The 18529-nt window shown below is 35.7% G+C and overlaps 1 protein-coding gene across 1 annotated transcript in view; it reads left to right on the forward strand.

Moving 5' to 3' along the window:
- The window catches only part of CENPE (centromere protein E), a 38357-nt gene that overhangs the window by 3633 nt on the left and 16195 nt on the right, over positions 1–18529 (forward strand). The window contains exons 6-28 of the mRNA XM_075421430.1: positions 244–325; positions 524–591; positions 670–741; positions 1904–1955; positions 2763–2850; positions 3037–3163; positions 3817–3936; positions 5230–5388; positions 5756–5900; positions 7145–7239; positions 7559–7615; positions 7693–7860; positions 9933–10007; positions 10259–10378; positions 10733–10867; positions 11481–11658; positions 12119–12273; positions 13314–13628; positions 14482–14793; positions 14990–15148; positions 16044–16250; positions 17165–17449; positions 17561–17719. Of these exons, the coding sequence (XP_075277545.1) occupies positions 244–325; positions 524–591; positions 670–741; positions 1904–1955; positions 2763–2850; positions 3037–3163; positions 3817–3936; positions 5230–5388; positions 5756–5900; positions 7145–7239; positions 7559–7615; positions 7693–7860; positions 9933–10007; positions 10259–10378; positions 10733–10867; positions 11481–11658; positions 12119–12273; positions 13314–13628; positions 14482–14793; positions 14990–15148; positions 16044–16250; positions 17165–17449; positions 17561–17719 (3333 nt within the window). The remainder of the gene's footprint in view (positions 1–243; positions 326–523; positions 592–669; positions 742–1903; positions 1956–2762; positions 2851–3036; positions 3164–3816; positions 3937–5229; positions 5389–5755; positions 5901–7144; positions 7240–7558; positions 7616–7692; positions 7861–9932; positions 10008–10258; positions 10379–10732; positions 10868–11480; positions 11659–12118; positions 12274–13313; positions 13629–14481; positions 14794–14989; positions 15149–16043; positions 16251–17164; positions 17450–17560; positions 17720–18529) is intronic.

Here is an 18529-nt window from a genome sequence, read left to right on the forward strand (position 1 = left end):
TTTTTAGGAACCTTTCTAGATCTCTCTTGTTTGATTCCTGTGCCTTCAGGCTACAGTTCTGATAAAGGTCAAAACTTTCCCCTTCCTTGTGTTCAGAGTAAAAAGACATTCAACTGATGTTGCTTCATTTTAAGAAGGAAGCAAACTGGAAAAAACACTATAATAATTGCTGGTAATGTTAACTTAATGTGTTGAAGTGAGTTTTAGAGTTCAGTAAAATTTATTACTGTTCTTGTTCTTAAGAGGAATACGTATGTAGAAGATCTGATTGAAGAGGTGGTGGTTGCCCCAGAACAAGTTATGGAATGGATCAGAAAAGGAGAAAGTAAGTTGTTTAGCCAATGTTGCTACTATATTAGAAAAGCATTGATGAATTGGATATACCTAGAATCATGGGGTATCTCTTTGAGATCATATTCAGAAATCAATATTTTTCAGATAGTTTTAAGATTGTACTTTTTGTCTGTTATCTCTAGTTTATAAAAATATAAGCAGAAGTATTCTAATATTGCTTTTTTTACAGAAAATCGCCATTATGGAGAAACAAAAATGAATGAACACAGCAGCCGTTCTCACACTATCTTCAGAATGGTAAAAGCTGTTTCACTATTTGGAGGGTTTTTATTCTTTTTGAAGTAACAAAAACTTTATTGCACCCTCTTCCTCTAGATCATTGAAAGCAGAGAACGAAGTGACCCTGCAAATGCAAACTGTGATGGAGCAGTGATGGTATCCCACTTGGTAAGCTGTACTCCAAGAAGTTATTAAAAAGGCATTAGAGAATTTACTGTTACTGCTTGTTTGAGAGAAGAATGGTACTTTATAATGATATTACAAGCATGCTCTGTTAACTTCTTCTATCGGATATTTCTTAAGCAAAATTGTGTTTCTTATCTGTGTAGAGGGAGATTCCTGGGATGTTATCTAGAGGATACCTTTCCACCAAAGGGAATTCTGACATGGGAATAATTCCTAGACAATTCATGCTGGATTGGGGCATGTTATGCCCTTGTCAAGAACATAAGGAGCTATTGTCAGAGTGCTCTTACATTTTGTTAAACGCAGCTTCCTCTACTGACAAGTTCCTGACCCCTACACACAGTTCCTGACCGCTGACAAGCCCAGTGAAATAACTTTTAAAGTGGGTAAGCTTAAGGCTTCGCTTATCCTCAACTTTAGTTGTTAAAAGAATGTGTGGGCTACAGCTGCAATGGCCAGAAGATGAATTTTTCAGAAGTAACCCCACTTAGCATCTCTTAGGATATTCCATATACTAGCAACTGCTTTGGTTTCGGCTGCCGCCGGCAACAAAAGTGCCACGCGGCCGCCCCTCCACCCACCGGCGTGCGGAGGAGAATGAAAAGAAAGAGGCAGAAACTGGTGGGTCGGGATAAGGGCAGTTTAACAGAACAGCAAACAGAGGGAAACAGGAACAACAACGATACAGATAAGGAGAAAACACGACAGAAACAGACCCACTCTCTCGGACCGCACCAGCGCCGCACGCTCCCAAGCCGCGAGAGTGAGTTCCCCCCACCCCGCCACCCCCACCGGAACCCAGCGTGACGTCACATGGTATGGAATACCGGGCTCTGTTTGCCCAGGTGGGGTCAGCCCACCTTTTTGTTACTGAAGGTAAGGGGAATTGCAGTGCAAGTTTGAAATACTGTTCAGGGTGGTATTAAGAGAGTTCATGCAAACTTATTTCATGTCCTTACATACCTTGAAAGTATTGGTTTGTATGTGTGTAGCAGCTGTGGATTGCTTCCAATAATTACAGACCTCTTGTTTTTTTCCAAGTGTAACTTCAGCTTATGAAATTCTTAGGAGAGATCTAGAATTAAGAGGATCTAAAACTAAATTGCCTCAGAACTAACCTGTGAAATATTTAATGAATTTGCAGAACTTGGTAGATCTGGCAGGCAGTGAAAGAGCTAGTCAAACAGGATCTGAAGGTGAGTGTTATATGAGGCTCTCCCGATGACCACTTCTGTTAATTAACCCTTATGAGAGACTATGGTAGAAAGGAAATTATTTGATCTATGTGCTATTGTGTTACTTTTCCACTTGGTAGGGCAGAATCTACTCAGCAAAATACTGAAAATGCTGTAAATTAGATAGTATGCCTTTCCCACAATAATGGGTCCAGCAACAGTCATGCACTGAACTAATAGAATGAAGATGAACCAATAAAGATTCACGTATAGCAAAGAAATCATTAGAACCTTGCAGGGACTCATGTAAACATGAAGAGTGAATAGATGGCTCGCTCTTTAGCTCAGAGGAAACTTGATTATTAAAAATGACAACATGAAGCTGCATGAAAATGCCTTTATCATAACAAAAAAAAAGTTATCAGAGAGGAAAGCAAGTTAATATTCACTCTTACAAGGAATAACTAACCCAAAAGTTGTATCTAAAGCTGGCTTAGTATACTTAACACATGTAAATATGGGCATTTGCAAAATTTAAACAAGAAACAAAATTAAAGTTCCTATGGCCTCAGCTACTTGCTATGTAAAGATTATTAATGTTTATTTCTTATAGATTACTATCTTATTTTGATACATTTCAGCTATTATAAGGGATTTGATACTGGCTGCTGATGGGTCATAGTGCATTGTGACACTTGAGATTTAACTCTTGGATAATCCTTCTGAGCATAACATAGCACAGAAGCTTGACACATTGAAAATATATCTTAATGTTGTTTAAAATTTAAAAATTCAATAATAAAAAAAAAATTACTGTGTGATATCTAGGTGTCCGACTGAAAGAAGGCTGCAATATAAACCGGAGCTTGTTCATTCTGGGTCAAGTTATTAAAAAACTTTGTGATGACCCTTCTGGGTAAGCACTTGTGTTTGTATACCTGTTTTAAGAGAAGTCACCAATAAACTAAGAAATTAAAATCCTTTGTGGATAATCCTATTTTATGTAGGTAACTATTTAGAATAACTTCTAGAAAAGAAGATATCTTGTTTTTTCTGTACAGAAATATTAATTCTTTCTCTATTTTTTCTTTCGCTTTGTCAGCTTCATAAATTACAGAGACAGCAAGCTGACTCGAATTCTGCAGAACTCCCTTGGAGGAAATGCTAAGACGGTTATTATTTGTACAATTACTCCTGTTTCTTTTGATGAAACACTCAGTACTCTTCAGGTAAAACTTCTCACCTGCTTTCTGACTCAGGGCTTCATTGTAGACATGTTGGAGTGGAAAATGTAATCTACTGGATCTGTAGTCATTTGAATCTTCTAATGGTTCTCTGTGGACTTGGAACTTGGAATATTTGTTTGTACACACTATCTTTTCGCAGCAGTCATCATGTACTAGATTGTCTAACTAGAGGTTTCTGGCAGTTGGAGCAAAGCTCATTCTCTCACCTTGCAGGCAGTAGAGAACCTGTTTTCTCACTTGCCTTTTCCAAACTGTCAGAACTACAAGTCTTTGCTAACACAAGGTGTTAGACAGGCCCTACGGAAAGGGAAGTAATTGGACTATTCATGAACTGTATTCTTTAGGTAGGATTGTCTTCCTTTTTGGTGATCTCGTGAGCTTTTTATTAAATAAAGAATAACTTGGTATATTTTTGCTTAGATGTTAGGCTTCAATTTTTAGGTATTAAGCAAAGAAAACTTGCCTTGTCAAAGCTTAGAACGCATGAGAAATAAGCAAATGTAAATATTTGTGTCCTTTGTTATGTTACTCTTTATCTAGTAAACTGTCCCTTTAATTCTGTTGGGAAATATGAGACATAAGTCTTATGATATATTTGTTCTCTAACTATTGCCCATGAGAGAATATTATTCTAGTTTGCCAATACAGCCAAAAGAATGAAGAATACTCCGAAAGTCAATGAAGTACTTGATGATGATGCCCTCCTGAAGAGATATCGCAAAGAAATTCTGGATTTGAAAAAGCAGCTGGAGGAAGTATGTAATAAACTTTAAAATTAGTCTATCCTTGGTGGTGATAGCTATTTGGAAATGTTCTGTTTTAAACCAAAACCAGTTAAATTTGGAGGGATAGTTGAACTGTTTAAAGTGGTATCTGTCATTTCTATTGAGATAATAGAAATTGAAAAGGTGGTGGGATTTTTAGAACCACTGATGATAGTCAACATGCCTATGTGAAAGCTAACGCTAAATGACATCAACTAACTGAATTGCGTTCTTTATGTAGGTTAATGTATTTAAGAAATAGAACTTTGTTGTGCCTTATAGCATACTTTAATATTGCAACAGATCAAAAGGAATAATTAATTGACATTCAACAACTTATATTGCAGTTAAAGATTCCAACTTAATATTTTCCACCTTACTGATGCTTAACTTCAGTTTGAGTTGCAAGAAATTGCAACTGCATAAGATCACTGGCAAACCTTACATCACGTGTAGGCAGAAGATACATTTAGAAAATGAACAATAGTGACTTCCCACCAAGCAGTGTAGTCTTTCATGTGTTCATCTTTCTCCAAAAATCTAAGGAGTTGAGGAGCAAAAGGCAAAGCACAGGAAAGTCGCAATTCTGAATATACTGTTTTGGTGAATTAAATCATCAAAAGATGCCTTCTTGTTCTTTTAGATAGAAAAAAATAGTCATGGGAGAGGTTTAAGGAAAGAAATCTGATGTCTTGTTTTTAAAGAGAATTAATATGCAGTATCAATTTGCACCTAGAAGTGTGTTTGCTATCTTCTGAGATAGTAGGTAGCAAGGAAAATACTTAAGTACAGAATAGTTTGTTGGAGAATCCGATTTGAACTTCAACTTACTCTAAAGTATTGTAAGCTTATAATAAAGTTGTCAAAAAACCTAGCTACTGTAATGCAGCTGCTTTACAACAGCATAAATTTTCAGTACTTCACATAAGAGACCAGATGCAATAGAGTAGCTTGCTGTTATTTGACAATTGAATCATAGTTCTCAAAGAGCTTCAGGCTTCTGGCACCACAGGAAGATCATCTTAAACCATGTTATACTTGAAAGAATACTCTTTTTGTCCCTAGAAAAATCTGAGGCTGTATTCTTTTTGGTGGTTTTGACTCCTTTAAATACGAAGTCTACATGTAAACTGTAGACTAAATTGTCAGTTTTAAAGACAGCTCTTCCAGACTCAAAAGAATATATGTGTGTATTTGTTTTTAAATATTAGCAATTGTGTCTCTTCTGTAGGAGTAGTTTGTGCTCTTAAAATGTCAGTTTGATTAATATTCTTTTTATGGAAGGTGTCTTCAAAGACTCAGATTCATGCAATGGAAAAAGACCAATTGGCCCAGCTATTGGAAGAAAAAAATTCTCTTCAAAAAGTACAGGAAGATAGGATACGAAACTTAACTGAGATGCTGGTGACTTCTGCCTCCTTTTCTTCAAATCAGAAGGCTAAAGTAAGCACCTGTTCTAGATCTTATTTGTTAACTCTGAAATACTTTGCAAAAGGCAATATTAAATACATAGGGTTATCTTGACAACGAAGAAAAAGTTTGATAGGCAATTTTCACATAATTTTTCCTGTTTTTAAAGGGGTAACTTTTAAAATAACTTCTGGGTTAGTATTAACTCAATGTTGCCTTGCAGTGAACAGGCTGCAGAGTCTTTTGCTTTCAAACTGTTATGCTATAGTTTAATTTTGAAGAAACTGCAAAACGCTGTCTAGTTAGCTGCTGGTACTGTTACAGAACTAGCCTAATGCAACATCTACTCTCTACTTAGTGCTTTGGTTGTATCACTTTTTCTGTAAATACGTTTTTAAAGGCCAAGAGAAGAAGAAGAGTTACTTGGGCTCCTGGTAAAATAAACCAGACGAATGTGAGCTATTTTGACGAGTTCGAAAAACCAAGGCTGACTGAAACAAAAAAAATGAAAATGTCTCTGTCAGCACTACCAGACATGGAGGATTGTAAGTAACTTTAAAAAAAAAAAAAAAAAAAAAAAAAAAACAAACAAAAAAAAAAACCAACTTTGCAAAGCAGCTTTGACATGAGAAATAATTCCTTTTTAATAAATAGAAGTTAAAAAGCAAATTAGTTTGCTAACAATAGGAAAGCTACATTTAGTTGGCACTGTAATACTCAAATTGTTCTATGAACCCAGTTTTGAAAGAACTACCTGTAGCCTGTAAGGAAATTACATTTGTCTGCCAGGAAAGAATGCTGCCTGGAAGGGAAGCAGTTTTAACACAATAATACTGGCTGTTCTTGTGCTGGAAATAAGGTTCATTTTATTTTAAAAGTGGAAGCATAAATCTTACTAAGGCAGGTGAAATGACGTCTAGCAAATTCCTGTTGGATAACTTTGCAAGCATTACATAGTTTTCCAAAGGGAATAAGTTGACTCTGATAGCACAATTTAAGAAAGAAAGGAAAAAAAAAAAACCACAGCAAACAAACAAACCCAAACAAAACTGCATGTCTTTTAATTTGTTAAAACCAAAGGTAAAAGCTGTGAGGTAAAAGGCAGGGTCTACAAATACTTCTGCCGTGGAGCCTACCCCAATGCCCATTTTTTTTTGTAAAAGTAGCCAAAGTTATTCTTGAACACAGACTATCCATCCAAACTGTGTTTCCCCCCTAAAGAGGAGGGGGGTGTGAAATTTCCAAAAATGTCAACCAGAATAGAGAAGTCATTACTCAAAGATCAGATGGAGATACAGAAAAAATCAAGGACTTACTAGAGGAGCAAGGGACAAAGAAAGTTGAACTGCAGACAAGAGAATAATTGGACAGTATTGTTGCTGAACTGCATCTTCTTACAGCCTTATTACCTATCTGTCAAGCTTTCTTGCTTGTGTGTGGATCGTTGGGGTGCTTTTTTCTTTAAATCTTGCAGGATGCTGTCGGGTGGTTCTTTCTCTGACACTTAGACGCTTTTCCTAGTCTGCAGTTAAGTGTATATTCTGGATTTGGTTTAGTGTTCATTAACTTGTGATAAAAGATGGTCAGCATAAGTATATGGACTGGAGTTCAGTGTTGTTCCCTTTCATAAGACAAAATAATGAGATTCAGAAGTCCTACTCGGTGTGCTACATCTTTGCCATGGAATGATTGTTTCCAATGTGATAAAATTCTTTGATAAGAAAATAATTCTTGAAGTCCAGTTTAAAATCTACTGCTACTCTATTTTTTAATACATCTTTCTTTTCAGCTATGTTAGAGAATTCTGTACATGACAACCAATGTCTGATGGTTCCTGATCAAATTTCTGATGTAGAATGGACTGCTGGACCTAACATGAATTGGGTATTATTATAATCTGCTTTGATTGTCTAATACCATGCGTATACATTACATCTTTCTCGGTAAGATCAGCCCTGGTCTTCTGTAGAACACCAATGTTCTTCTGTGTGTCTAAAGAATTATTATAACTAGTTAGAAAGTCTCTTGGTCATCTCTCTGAATTTGTGGGGTGGTTCTATAATTCTAAGGGTTTTGTGGCGAATGATCCGGTAAGCTTTGGCATTTAAACAGAACTAGCTGTGAAAAGACAAGCAACAAGCAATATAATACTAAACCTGCTCGATCTTGTCAATCAGTTAACTGAGAGTGATTCTTTTTCTAGACTCAGAGAGACTTTGAAGAATCTGTGCAGCTCTGTGAAGCATTAGCACTAGAAAAAGTAAGTCTGTTCTGTATTTTCTAGAAATACATCTGACATTGCAGCAACAACTTCTAAAGTTTCTTGTGCTTCTTCAGGATATTGCTGTAAATGAGGTCAATGTCTTGCAAGCTAACTTTAATAACCTGGTACTGGAAAATGAGCAGCTGAAACTAGAAATAAATGAAATTAAGGAGAGACTGAAGGAAAAAATAGAAATGGATGAATTTGAAGCACTGGAAAAACAAACACAAAAAGATCATGAGGTAAGGTGTATTGAAATAAGCACAGAGAGATAAGAATTCTCTATGCTCAAATGTTTTTTTGAGAGTTTATTCAATGTACGTATAGTTGGATGTTCATTCACAAACAGATCATGTTAAGCTACATTCAGCAACAGAATGAATGAACGCAGGATATAAACTGCATTTACTCTGAGTGTAAAATTCGGACTTAAATTTTTGGAAAGCTGCATATTAAAGTCTGATTAAACATGTATTGAAGTTAAAGTATGGTTACTAAACTATATTTCACATATTTCTTATGCAAAACATCTTGGTATACAATCCAAAATAGCTTTGGCTTTTGGTAATCTACTGAACTATGTGAGCATTAACTTTTAACATACCTAGCCCAGTAAAAAAATATTTAAAAGTAATAGTGTGAATAGTAATATCTGTGGAAAACAGAAACATTGTATTTTGTGCCAGGAGGTCAGAAAAGGTAAATCTACCTACTGGATAACTTACGATACAAGAAATGCTGACTTTCAGTTCTCTTAACCTCCTTGTGCTGTTAGTGGAGATGTACCTTGTTTGTCCAAATGTTTTATGCTCTGGTTCTGTAACTTAAAATATGTATTATTGTATTATGCTCTAGCTGCCCAAGGGCTAGACTGTGAAATAAATCACAGTGCAGAAAAAACCCAACCAAACAATAAAACAAACAAACCCCAAAACCATAACAAAACAAACAAAACTCCAAAACCAACAACTTGAGATATTGAGACGTGGATGTATTCTTCCATTTATTTCCTGATGCCTTCTCTGTAAGATTACTTGTACGTGCTAGTCTGTGTAATGTCCTCTGACCATGAAATTAAGGTTGAAGCTGAAGTTACATCTTTGTGTGTCATTGTTTCAGGTTTCAATTTAACAAGATCAACTCTCATTTCTGGTGTGTTCCCTACAAAGATTTATGGATCTCAAGCAAAATGGATCTATAGTAGATTATAGTTTAGCTAGTATTTGAGATTCTTTTTAGAAGACCCTTTGTATGCTAGAATAATTTTACTGTCTTCCTTGTCAGCCAGCACTTAAAATCCTCACAGTTTTCCCTGCAAAGCTTTTGTATATCTAATAACAGATGCAATGTTCTAAAGTAGCTTCTATTACAAGAATTGCTTTTTGAATTATTCATGTTTTCAGATGTGTATCTGAAGACAATCCATAAAATGTAAGCATATGTTGATACCCATGTAGCAGCTACATTACAGCAATACTGAAAGTTCACATACTTCACTAAATACATTAGTTGAAATCCGACAATTTAAATCACCACAGATACATGCAGGAAAACCATTATTCTGTATAATAACAATAAATGACTTCTGACAGTAGTATTGTACCGTATGTTGTACAACCATCCTCCGATTTTAAGATTACAAATCGGTTTTTCTTCTCTCTATACTCTTAACTAGATAGAAATACTCACAGCAGAGTACTTGTTTTAAAGCTTTTCACTGATGTTAAAATTGCAGATTGGATTTTCTCCTTACCTACGCTTGTGACTATACAGAACTACTTGTTCGAAAAGTTTTACAGTAAGCGCTTATCTACAAAGATTGAAGAAAAAAAAAAAAGAGTTCTTCAATTTTAGAAATGCTCTTCTTTCTAGTCTTGTGCCTCCTTTCAGAGGATGCCACTGAATGCGTTCATGGCTCGCTTTACCTCAGTTTTGGTGTGTTAGTGAATAGATATATGCATTGTGACATAAAAAGCTGCTTAAACTGAATAGAATTTGAAGTGTCGTAGCTGCATTAATTGCTTTGATCACGTTGCTCTTGCTTTTCAAGCTGTTGCAGTTTAATTGTACTTGAATCCCTTCTAATTACTGGGAAGCTAAAACAGCTTTGCATCTCGTCTATCAGTTTGAAAGAATATGTAGCAGCTTGCTTTGTAGCTGTTTAAATATATATGCATGTGTATATATGTTTGCCCTCTAATAGAAAAGAAAATACAAGATGAACCTTGCGAATTTTCATGGTGTTGGCAACTAAAGCTGCTGGTGTGGGTGCTTTCTAACATCCTCTGCAATTTTGCTTCAATTTGCTCCACAGATACAACTAATGCATGAAATTACCAACTTAAAGAATCTAGTTTCAAATGCTGAAGTGTACAATGAGGAACTTGAGGTGAGCCTGTCCATGAATTTACATGCAATAACACTTGTATGAAATGTGCTTGGTTGGTTTGTCTTGAAACACTGTATCTGCTGGGGACAACCTAGACATCTTTGGGCTGTGGTTAGTTTTACAGCTATAAGGAGGATATGCCTAAAATCCCTGAATACTTACTACATGAGAAGCAGGTTTTTGTTCAATTCTTACCTGAAAAACCAAACTGAGCACTAGAATCTTCCTTTTCCCTTTTCTCCAACTTTTAGGCAGAAATAAATGCCAAATTGGAACAGCTGACAGAGAAAGAGAAAAAAATAAACATATTACAGAATCGTGTGGAAGAATTACAGAAAGCAGGAGCGGAAAAGGAGACATCTTTTTCAGTGGTAAATTTTAATTTTCTGCTGGGTTGAGAGATGGTTTTGGTTTTGTTGGAGGTGGGTTAAATTGTGGTATAACCTTGGTGTAATTGATATCTGCTTCCCTACAAATGTTAGCGAATTTTTTTACAAAGCTTAAAATGCTAATTCTTATATTATCATACAGCAGTACTCTGAAGTAAAGCTATGGGAAATGCTGCTCTTTATCCTGTCTTTCAAACAAGTTTGCTACTGTTCCTTTTAGACTAAACTTACCCAGTTTTCTGAACCTGTATTTACATTTTAACCGCATTATAATGAACATATTTGTTTTGTTCTGGCTGTATATATTTTGATTTCTTTGAGTGCTTATCTCTTCAGGGAGACTCTGATAAGTTAATTGAGGAAATTCAGCAGCTGAATAAATCTCTCTTGGACAGTGAAACCATAGCCTTGGATGCCAAAAAAGAATCTGCTTTCCTCAGAACTGAAAATTTGGAGCTGAAGGAGAAGATGGCAAGTACTTGTTGAACTGCATTTATAGCTGTACAAAATGCTGTTAAGGGCCTATTTGCCCCCAAACTAGTGAAGAAGGCAATCGATAAATATAAGATGTGGTAGGCTGCTTGCAGAAAACTAATGACTCATGCTCCAAGTAATGTTCTTATTTTGGAATTCATGGAAAACAGGTCTTCAGGAGATAGATTAAAAAATGGAGGCTTCTTCCACAGGAGTGGGTGGTTAGTCTTAGGTTTAGCAGTAGAGAGAGAGCGTGCAGATGATCAGTCTTTCGGGAGTTACTAGATCATAAGATGTCAAACCTAAGTCTACCAGTAAACAAAAGAGAGTAAGAGACATGAACCTCAGAGAAGTGAGATGGAGCTTAATGTGAGCTTTGCAGGAGTAAAGACAAAATAGTGGAAGTAGTTATGGCCCTGACCTCTAAGGCATGATATGTTCTGTTATAGGATTCTGACATGGATGCAGTTAAACCATGATTTATTCTGCCATATTAATCGAGGCCCAGTTGTTCAGAGTGACAATGAGAAATGTGACACATGCAATATTTAAATGTTAAGCAAGTAGACTTTTATTTTGTGTGTGAATTGCATGTTTTGTTTTTCTGAAGAATGAACTCTTAAATAATTATAAGCAAATGGAAAAGGATGTTCAACTCTATCAAAGTCAAATAGAAGCAGGAAAAGCCAGTTACAAAAAAATGCAAGCTGATTTGCAGAAAGAGTTGCAGTCTGTATTTCAAGAAAACACAAGGCTAACTGCACTGATGGAGGGTAAAGTTCCAAAAGGTACTGTTTCAGGTGGTGCTTCTTTGCTTTCCCCCTCTCCTTGCTCTTCCCTGTAATGGTGGCGGGATGGGGAAGACTTTGGCTCTTGTTTTCTCAAATACTTGAGCTTCTGTCAGTATAAAATATTACAGTGTCTGGTACTGCTGGCACATAGTAACTGCTATAGCACTTTCTTGAACCATTTGGGAAACTGCAGCTTACGGAATGATTTGTGTTTTGCACAAAGACAGTCAAGTTAATGAAGGCTGTTTGGGAGAATCTAAAATAAACTCTATGTTAACCTAAGTGATGACCAAACTCAGACCAGTAGTTTCATCTTTTAATTGTTGTCCACTGGAAAATAAACTTTTCTAGAATTATACTGATATGACATCCAGAATGCATTGTAAATCTTCTGCTCAATTTAAAACACATTTTTTTCTCATGCTCACTTATACATCTAAACTTGTTAATTCTCTAGATCTGCTCTCTTTTGTGGAGCTGGAAAAGAAGACAGCTGACTTAAAAGGAGAACTAGAAAACGCGTTGAAAGAGAATACACTTCTACAAAAACAAGTAAATGAGCTATCAAAATTTCAGTCTCTACCAAATACTGCTGAGATACAGCAGAAAGAGGTAAACAAAAAAAATCTAACTTTTTCCATGTTTTTGTATTGTATTTGACTGGTAAAGGATTAATGGAGGCCTATTGGATATGAAAGTTTAAAGCCAAAAGTTGTCTTGAATCAAATAACCTGAGATTTTACAAGTAAGTTCATTAAATTATGATTCCTCAGGTATTTAATATTTGCACATAGGAATAAATTTAAGGTCACAAAGTCCTACTCTAATTAACATGAGTTTCTAGTCCAGCGTTTGCCTGCCAATTTGCTATGGTCACCACTGATAACTGTATGTGTATGTATAATGGTGTTTGATCCTGGTTTACTGAATTACTAAATTACTGAATTACTAAAACTGAATTTTTGTCTAATTGGGCAAAGAGAAAATTTCAAGACCTCTTAGCAGAAATGCTGCTTGAAGTTAAATCTCTAACTTGCAAATTCTAAAAAACTTGTAAGGAAACTTTTGTTTCATGGCGGGTCAGGGCTTAGTAGACTGTTTGCTATAAATGGGTCTTAAAGGGTTTGTTTGCAAACACTTTCTAGGTTTCTTTATTCTTAAATACCTGCTACTAAGTATGTGCAGTGAAAATCATCCAGGGCAAGTAATCTCAAACTCATGAATGCTTTGCAAGAAGTTGCAAACACTTCCAGTGGTCTACTTCCACTAATAAACAAAGCATAATTAGCTGTTAACAACTTTACAATCATGAAGAAAGTATTGATACATTTAAATATTCAGTTTAGGAGTTACAGCGAGGAGTATCAGTCCAGTCCTAGCTCAAACATAGGAAAAAGGAAATATATAAAGAATATCTGAAGTGTTAGAGATGTTTCAAGGTTTTGGAAGGGAATTGTCTGTCTTGCTTCTCTCTGAAGGATTGTTTGCTGGACAGCTCCCTCCCAATAAAGCAAAACCCAATGTACAGTGCTAGTGCTGTGTGTTTGCCTGTATTTCACTTGCTATATCTGCATATGAGCATGTTTTTTATTATGCAACTATGAAAAATACTGAGTTAGAAAATACTATTAATATTGCTTTTCTCTTGGCAGATTCTTGAAAAATGTGAGGAGATACGCTTATTAAAATTGGAAAAAGAAAAGCTGCTTTCTGAAGTAGCTGATAATGAAGTTAGACTTAAGCATATGACTGAAGAAATTGGAAAATCAAAATACGATCTAGCAGGTGTAGAACTTAAACGTGTAAAGTCTGATCAGGAATATGTGGCACTTAAACAGCTCCATGAAGAACTAGAGCAAAAACATGCAGCTGTGTCAGAAAACAACGAACAAATGAAGCTCCAAATAGATATTCTGTCTAAAGAACTACAAGAATCTAAAACAACTTTGGATGAAGTGAAATTGGAGGTCAGTGGCAGCTTGATCCTTTTTGCAGATAACACGTGAGGAATTCATTCACAATATAAAAGAAAGAAAAAAGCCTTTTTCTGAGAAGTAGTCTTACAGGTATAAATTACATTTAAAATGCTCACTGAAATTCCTCTAGCATGAGTGGATATTACTTATTTGGTGCCAGGTGTATAAAGGTACAGAATTATGCTGCTCAACAGTCTTTTTTTTATTCATAGGCAAAGAAATGTGTGTCTTAATCCAGGCTGTATGTTCTTCTGTACTTGACCTTTTAATTCTTCTTTTCCCATTCTACAGTTATATCTTTATTGTGCAAGGATTTTTTTAAATATGCTGCTATGACTTACTGTATCTAAAGTCATAGAAACATAGTTTCCTTATGAGGAACTGGAGTCTGTTTAGAACAGATGATCTTTCAAACCAAAGAGAATCACTGCATAAATTGGCAATTAGAAAAGAAAAAAAAAGCATTTAAGAAGAGAACTAAAGATGCATGCTTTGGACAAGGTTTTTGGCACTGATATGGCTGTCATATTCCAGCTATGGGTTTGATAACTCCTAATTCAATAATTCCAAAGCTATGATACAGTTTCATGTGTGGTGTTATGTTTCACTAAAACTTTGCTGCTAAGGAGAAACCAAGGAAGGTTTCATAAATGAATGCTTTTTTTAGTGTGGGCAAGAATATAAGCAGTGACTTAAAGTGGAATTATGAACTTCTTATTCTCTTGTTGAATGCTAGCATCTCTCATGCTTTCTAAGCTAATATAAGATTCCGTGAGAACATGTACACGTTATGCAGTTTTACATTACAATGAAAGTGTCTGGTCTTTTTCTTTACAAACTAAAGCTCTCTAGCAAAATGAAAGAACTGGAAGAAAAGACGGCAGAGCACAAACAACTTCTTGAGGTAAGAGAAGATTTTATTCAGACTCAGCAGAAGTTAAATGAAATGGAGCAATTAAAAGAGCAAGAGAAGATTATGGAGTTGAAACTGGAGGCCAAGGATTCGGAGATCCAAGCAGTTCTTCAGCAGCTTACTGAATGTCGGGAAGAAGTAAAAATTCTAACCCAGGAAAGAGATTACCTGAAGCAAAAAGAGGAGTGTCTCCAAGCTGAGGCAGACCAACTCAAAGAGGATATAAAGGACACTGTTTCAATGGTAGGAATTCTGCCTTTATAGAAATGGACCATACGTGTTAAGGGGAAGAGTGTAAGAACACTTATAAACTATAATGAAATATACATGGGAGTGGGGTTTTGTGTGGTCTAGTTTTTTTTCTTAATCAAGGAGTGCTTACTAAAGCTGCAAAATACTTGAGTTTTCTTTTGTGGATTTTCTTCCTCTTATTCTAAAGAATATTTTGGCACATGAAGAACTGAGAAATACACAGAGTTCTCTCAAGCAATCCCAGGACACTGTTAAGAAGTTGGAAAAAAATATTTCTGAAAAAGAATCTCGGATTCTGAGTGTTGAAGAGGCGCTAGGGAAAACCATTAAAGAACTCGAAATGCGGGTAAAACATTATGTAGTAATTAAGAACAAAAATGCTTTTAATGTGTTTTCTAACACTGAAAATAAGCCTAGTTATTCTGATTATAGTCTCTTCTGCTTGTCCCTTGAAAATTTTTTGGCCTTTGGTAGACAGTGGGCAAGAAAGTAGTAGTAGTGTCTGATCCAAGTCTTTACCAGTTGCTAACCTGTTCTGTAGAGCTTCAAGCTGTGTAATGTACACTCTGACAAACCTTTGCTTAACTGGTGTGCCCCATGGTTGTGGATTTGAGTGGTGGCATTAGATGGTAAATGGAATAAGAGAACTTACGTACACATAGGAAGGAGAGTAATGGTTTATAACACTCAGTCAACGTGAGAAGTATAGCACATGGTTATAAACGGCAGCTCAGTTCCCAACATACAGCAGAAGACTGATCCACTGGGTTTTGTGCCTGTTTGTTCAACAACTGACAAAGAAGGGTTCTGAGAATATTGTTTGTTACACAGTTCCTTCAGTGGAACAGTTTCTCTAGAAGGAGAATCTGTAGCATGTGAGACTGGATTTTTCTTGAACTATATAAGCTGTCAGACCCAGTAAGTCAATGATTGTAAGTTCAGGATTTGCATATTGTGGAACAGATGTGTAAAAGATAATCCAGCAGGTGTTTCTTATTTTGCTTCTTCCTCTCAGACTTTTTCTAGATAAAAATCCAACCAATATTGCAGAAGAGACTGCTAAAAGGTTACCATTTAAAATAAAACAGGTGACAAAGGCCAAAGAGTCAGTTCTGGAGATTTTGTAATTTGGTGACAGTGGTTTGATGTTAAAAATACTGTAACAGAGTGAATCAAACAACTTTTGCACTTAATTTTGGTTTTGAATTGATGGAAATACTGTCTTTGCACATTTTTTATAGATAACACAAATGACAGAAGAAATAAAAATCGTCACATCAGAGAGAGACCAGCTTGCTGAAGAAAAATCAGAAAATAACTGTAGAGAAAGTGATCAGCTTCAAGCATTAAAGGAACAAATCTTTTCCCTTACGCAAGAGAGAAATTCATTGCAGGATAAGCTGGACAGTTTACATTTGAAAAAAGAAGAGTATGAGGAAGGAACTTTGGTAATTGTGCTAAGGCTGTAATGGAATGCATGCTTATTTAAACTTTCACTTAAGTGAAAATAACTTGCAAAACAAACTGGAGAAAAGGGTCCTGTTACTTGACTGCAGACCATTAAACACCAGGTTCACCTGAAATATATTTACCCATATTGTTGTATGTGGACAACTAGTAGTAGGATATGACAAACATTTTTCCTGTACATAGAATTTTAACTTGATGCAGGATGGCAATGTTCTGAGTTGATCTGCAGAGACATGATTCTATAATTGAAGTAGTTTAAACTAAAAATTGCTCATCTGAAAAGCGTGGTTCTGCTTTTTCAAAAATAGAACTCACGTTTTTTTTCCGGCAGTGTATGTTAAGGGACATTGCTGCCAACATTTTCTGTAACTGGACTTGCTGATTGCACATGTGTTATATGTATATACACTTTATGTGTGTATGTGTATATATATATACACTTCAAAAAAAGTAAAGTGTGTGCATATATTTTCATGTATGTGGAGAGAGTGGACAAATTTCAAGGAAATAATTGCCTTGATAGCATTATAATCTACTATTGAGACTAGAAATATGGACAAGGTCTCTGTAGTTTCATTTGTGGAGGTTTTCTTGTTGTTGAGTTTCCTGTTCCTTTAGGGTTTTTTACCCCCTCAGGCTTAAACTATGGCCATGAAGTTCTACTTCCGCTAACTTGTTTCAGAAATCCTCGCTTCAAATTTTACTATCTTTTATTTCAAGAAGCTTGAATTGCATGTGGAGTTCAATCTAATCTTACTACTCTAAAAAAAATACAAATCTCTCTAAAGCATTACTTCTGTTTCTTTTATGTAATCAACCTGTCAAAGATCAGATATGTTTCTCTTAAAGCTGCTTCTCCAAATGTGTTGGCTTCTATCTCTGTATAAAACAGATACTACAGATTCAAGAAAAATCTATTGAGCAAGAATTATTTCTGCTGAGAGAAGAGCTGAGCCAGGCACAAAGGAAACTGCATGAAATGGAGGAAGTGAAGGCCAATGAGTGTCAAAGGGAATGTGAAAAAATGGGGAGAATGGATTTTATTCCAAAACTGCACAACTGCCAGGAAGTGAGCACTCTGACAGAAAGAGGAGATGATGATCTTAAAGTGCAACTGGAGAGTCTCCGAAATGAGAGAGACCGGCTAAGAGAAACTGTACAGGAGACAATTAGCAAGGCAAGAAGAACAGTCCTATTCCTTTAGGATAACAGCTTTACTAAACTTCTGTCTTAAATTTTGGAAGTGTTGATTGGGCTTTAATGTGCTTTAACTGTGTTGTGTCCAAAGAATTCAGAGATGCAGGAAGAGCTGAGATGTGCTCATAACTCCCTTGGACAACATCAGGAGACTATTGTGGAGCTGAAAGGAAGTATTTCGGAGAAAGAAAATCAACTCCTGAAAGCACAAGAGGCATTGAGGGAAACAACTGATGAACTGCAGCAGAAGGTCAGGTGCAGTTTTGTTAAGTAAACTAAAACTTCTATCAGGATTGCCAACCCATATCCTCTGCAGACGTCAGTATGTAAGAGTTCAGTAAATGTCATAATGAAACTTAAGGGGAAGACTTTTAATTCTTTTTTTTTTTTCCTCTGTTCTGCTTCTCGAAATAATTCCATAGAAACAGAGACAGTGAAAAGATGATCAAATGTTATCTGACCTGCAAGTTACAGCCCTCACTTATAACTAAATGTGCCTTAGTGCTGAATGGCAGAATATTATTTGGAATCAATACTGCTCTTTGACCTCAGTGCTTTTTCCAAGTCTTAAAACTTTTTTTAAATTCTAATAATATGTCTTTTAGCTATATAACTCTGAAGATATTTGAGCAACTGAAGGCAGTTTAGCTTATTCTTTAACTTGCTGCATAATAAATAAATTTCTTACCTAGTTATTATTTTCATGTCTGAAGCTATTGTGGCTTTTAGAAGACATTAATGTGTGTTAGAATCAAGCCTATCTGCTGCGGATACAGCAATGGAGTTGCATTTATAGAATTATAGTGGACTGTAGGTTTTTATACATTCATTTTTGTCTACCAATGAGACAGAAGCACTGAAATTTGATTGAATTTTCGCAAAGTTGTTATATCTTTCTTTGTTTACTATAGCAGTAAACTAATGGAGGTGTACAATAATTCAATTATAACAACCCATATATACAGAGTGCTTGTGAAATATGATCCAATAACACTCTTCTTAAATCAGAACCTGATTACTGGGACAACAAAATTTATTAAATTAGAATGTTACTGGATTT

This window comes from Opisthocomus hoazin, chromosome 5 (assembly GCF_030867145.1).
Source record: "Opisthocomus hoazin isolate bOpiHoa1 chromosome 5, bOpiHoa1.hap1, whole genome shotgun sequence".
NCBI classification, from domain to species: Eukaryota; Metazoa; Chordata; class Aves; order Opisthocomiformes; family Opisthocomidae; genus Opisthocomus; species Opisthocomus hoazin.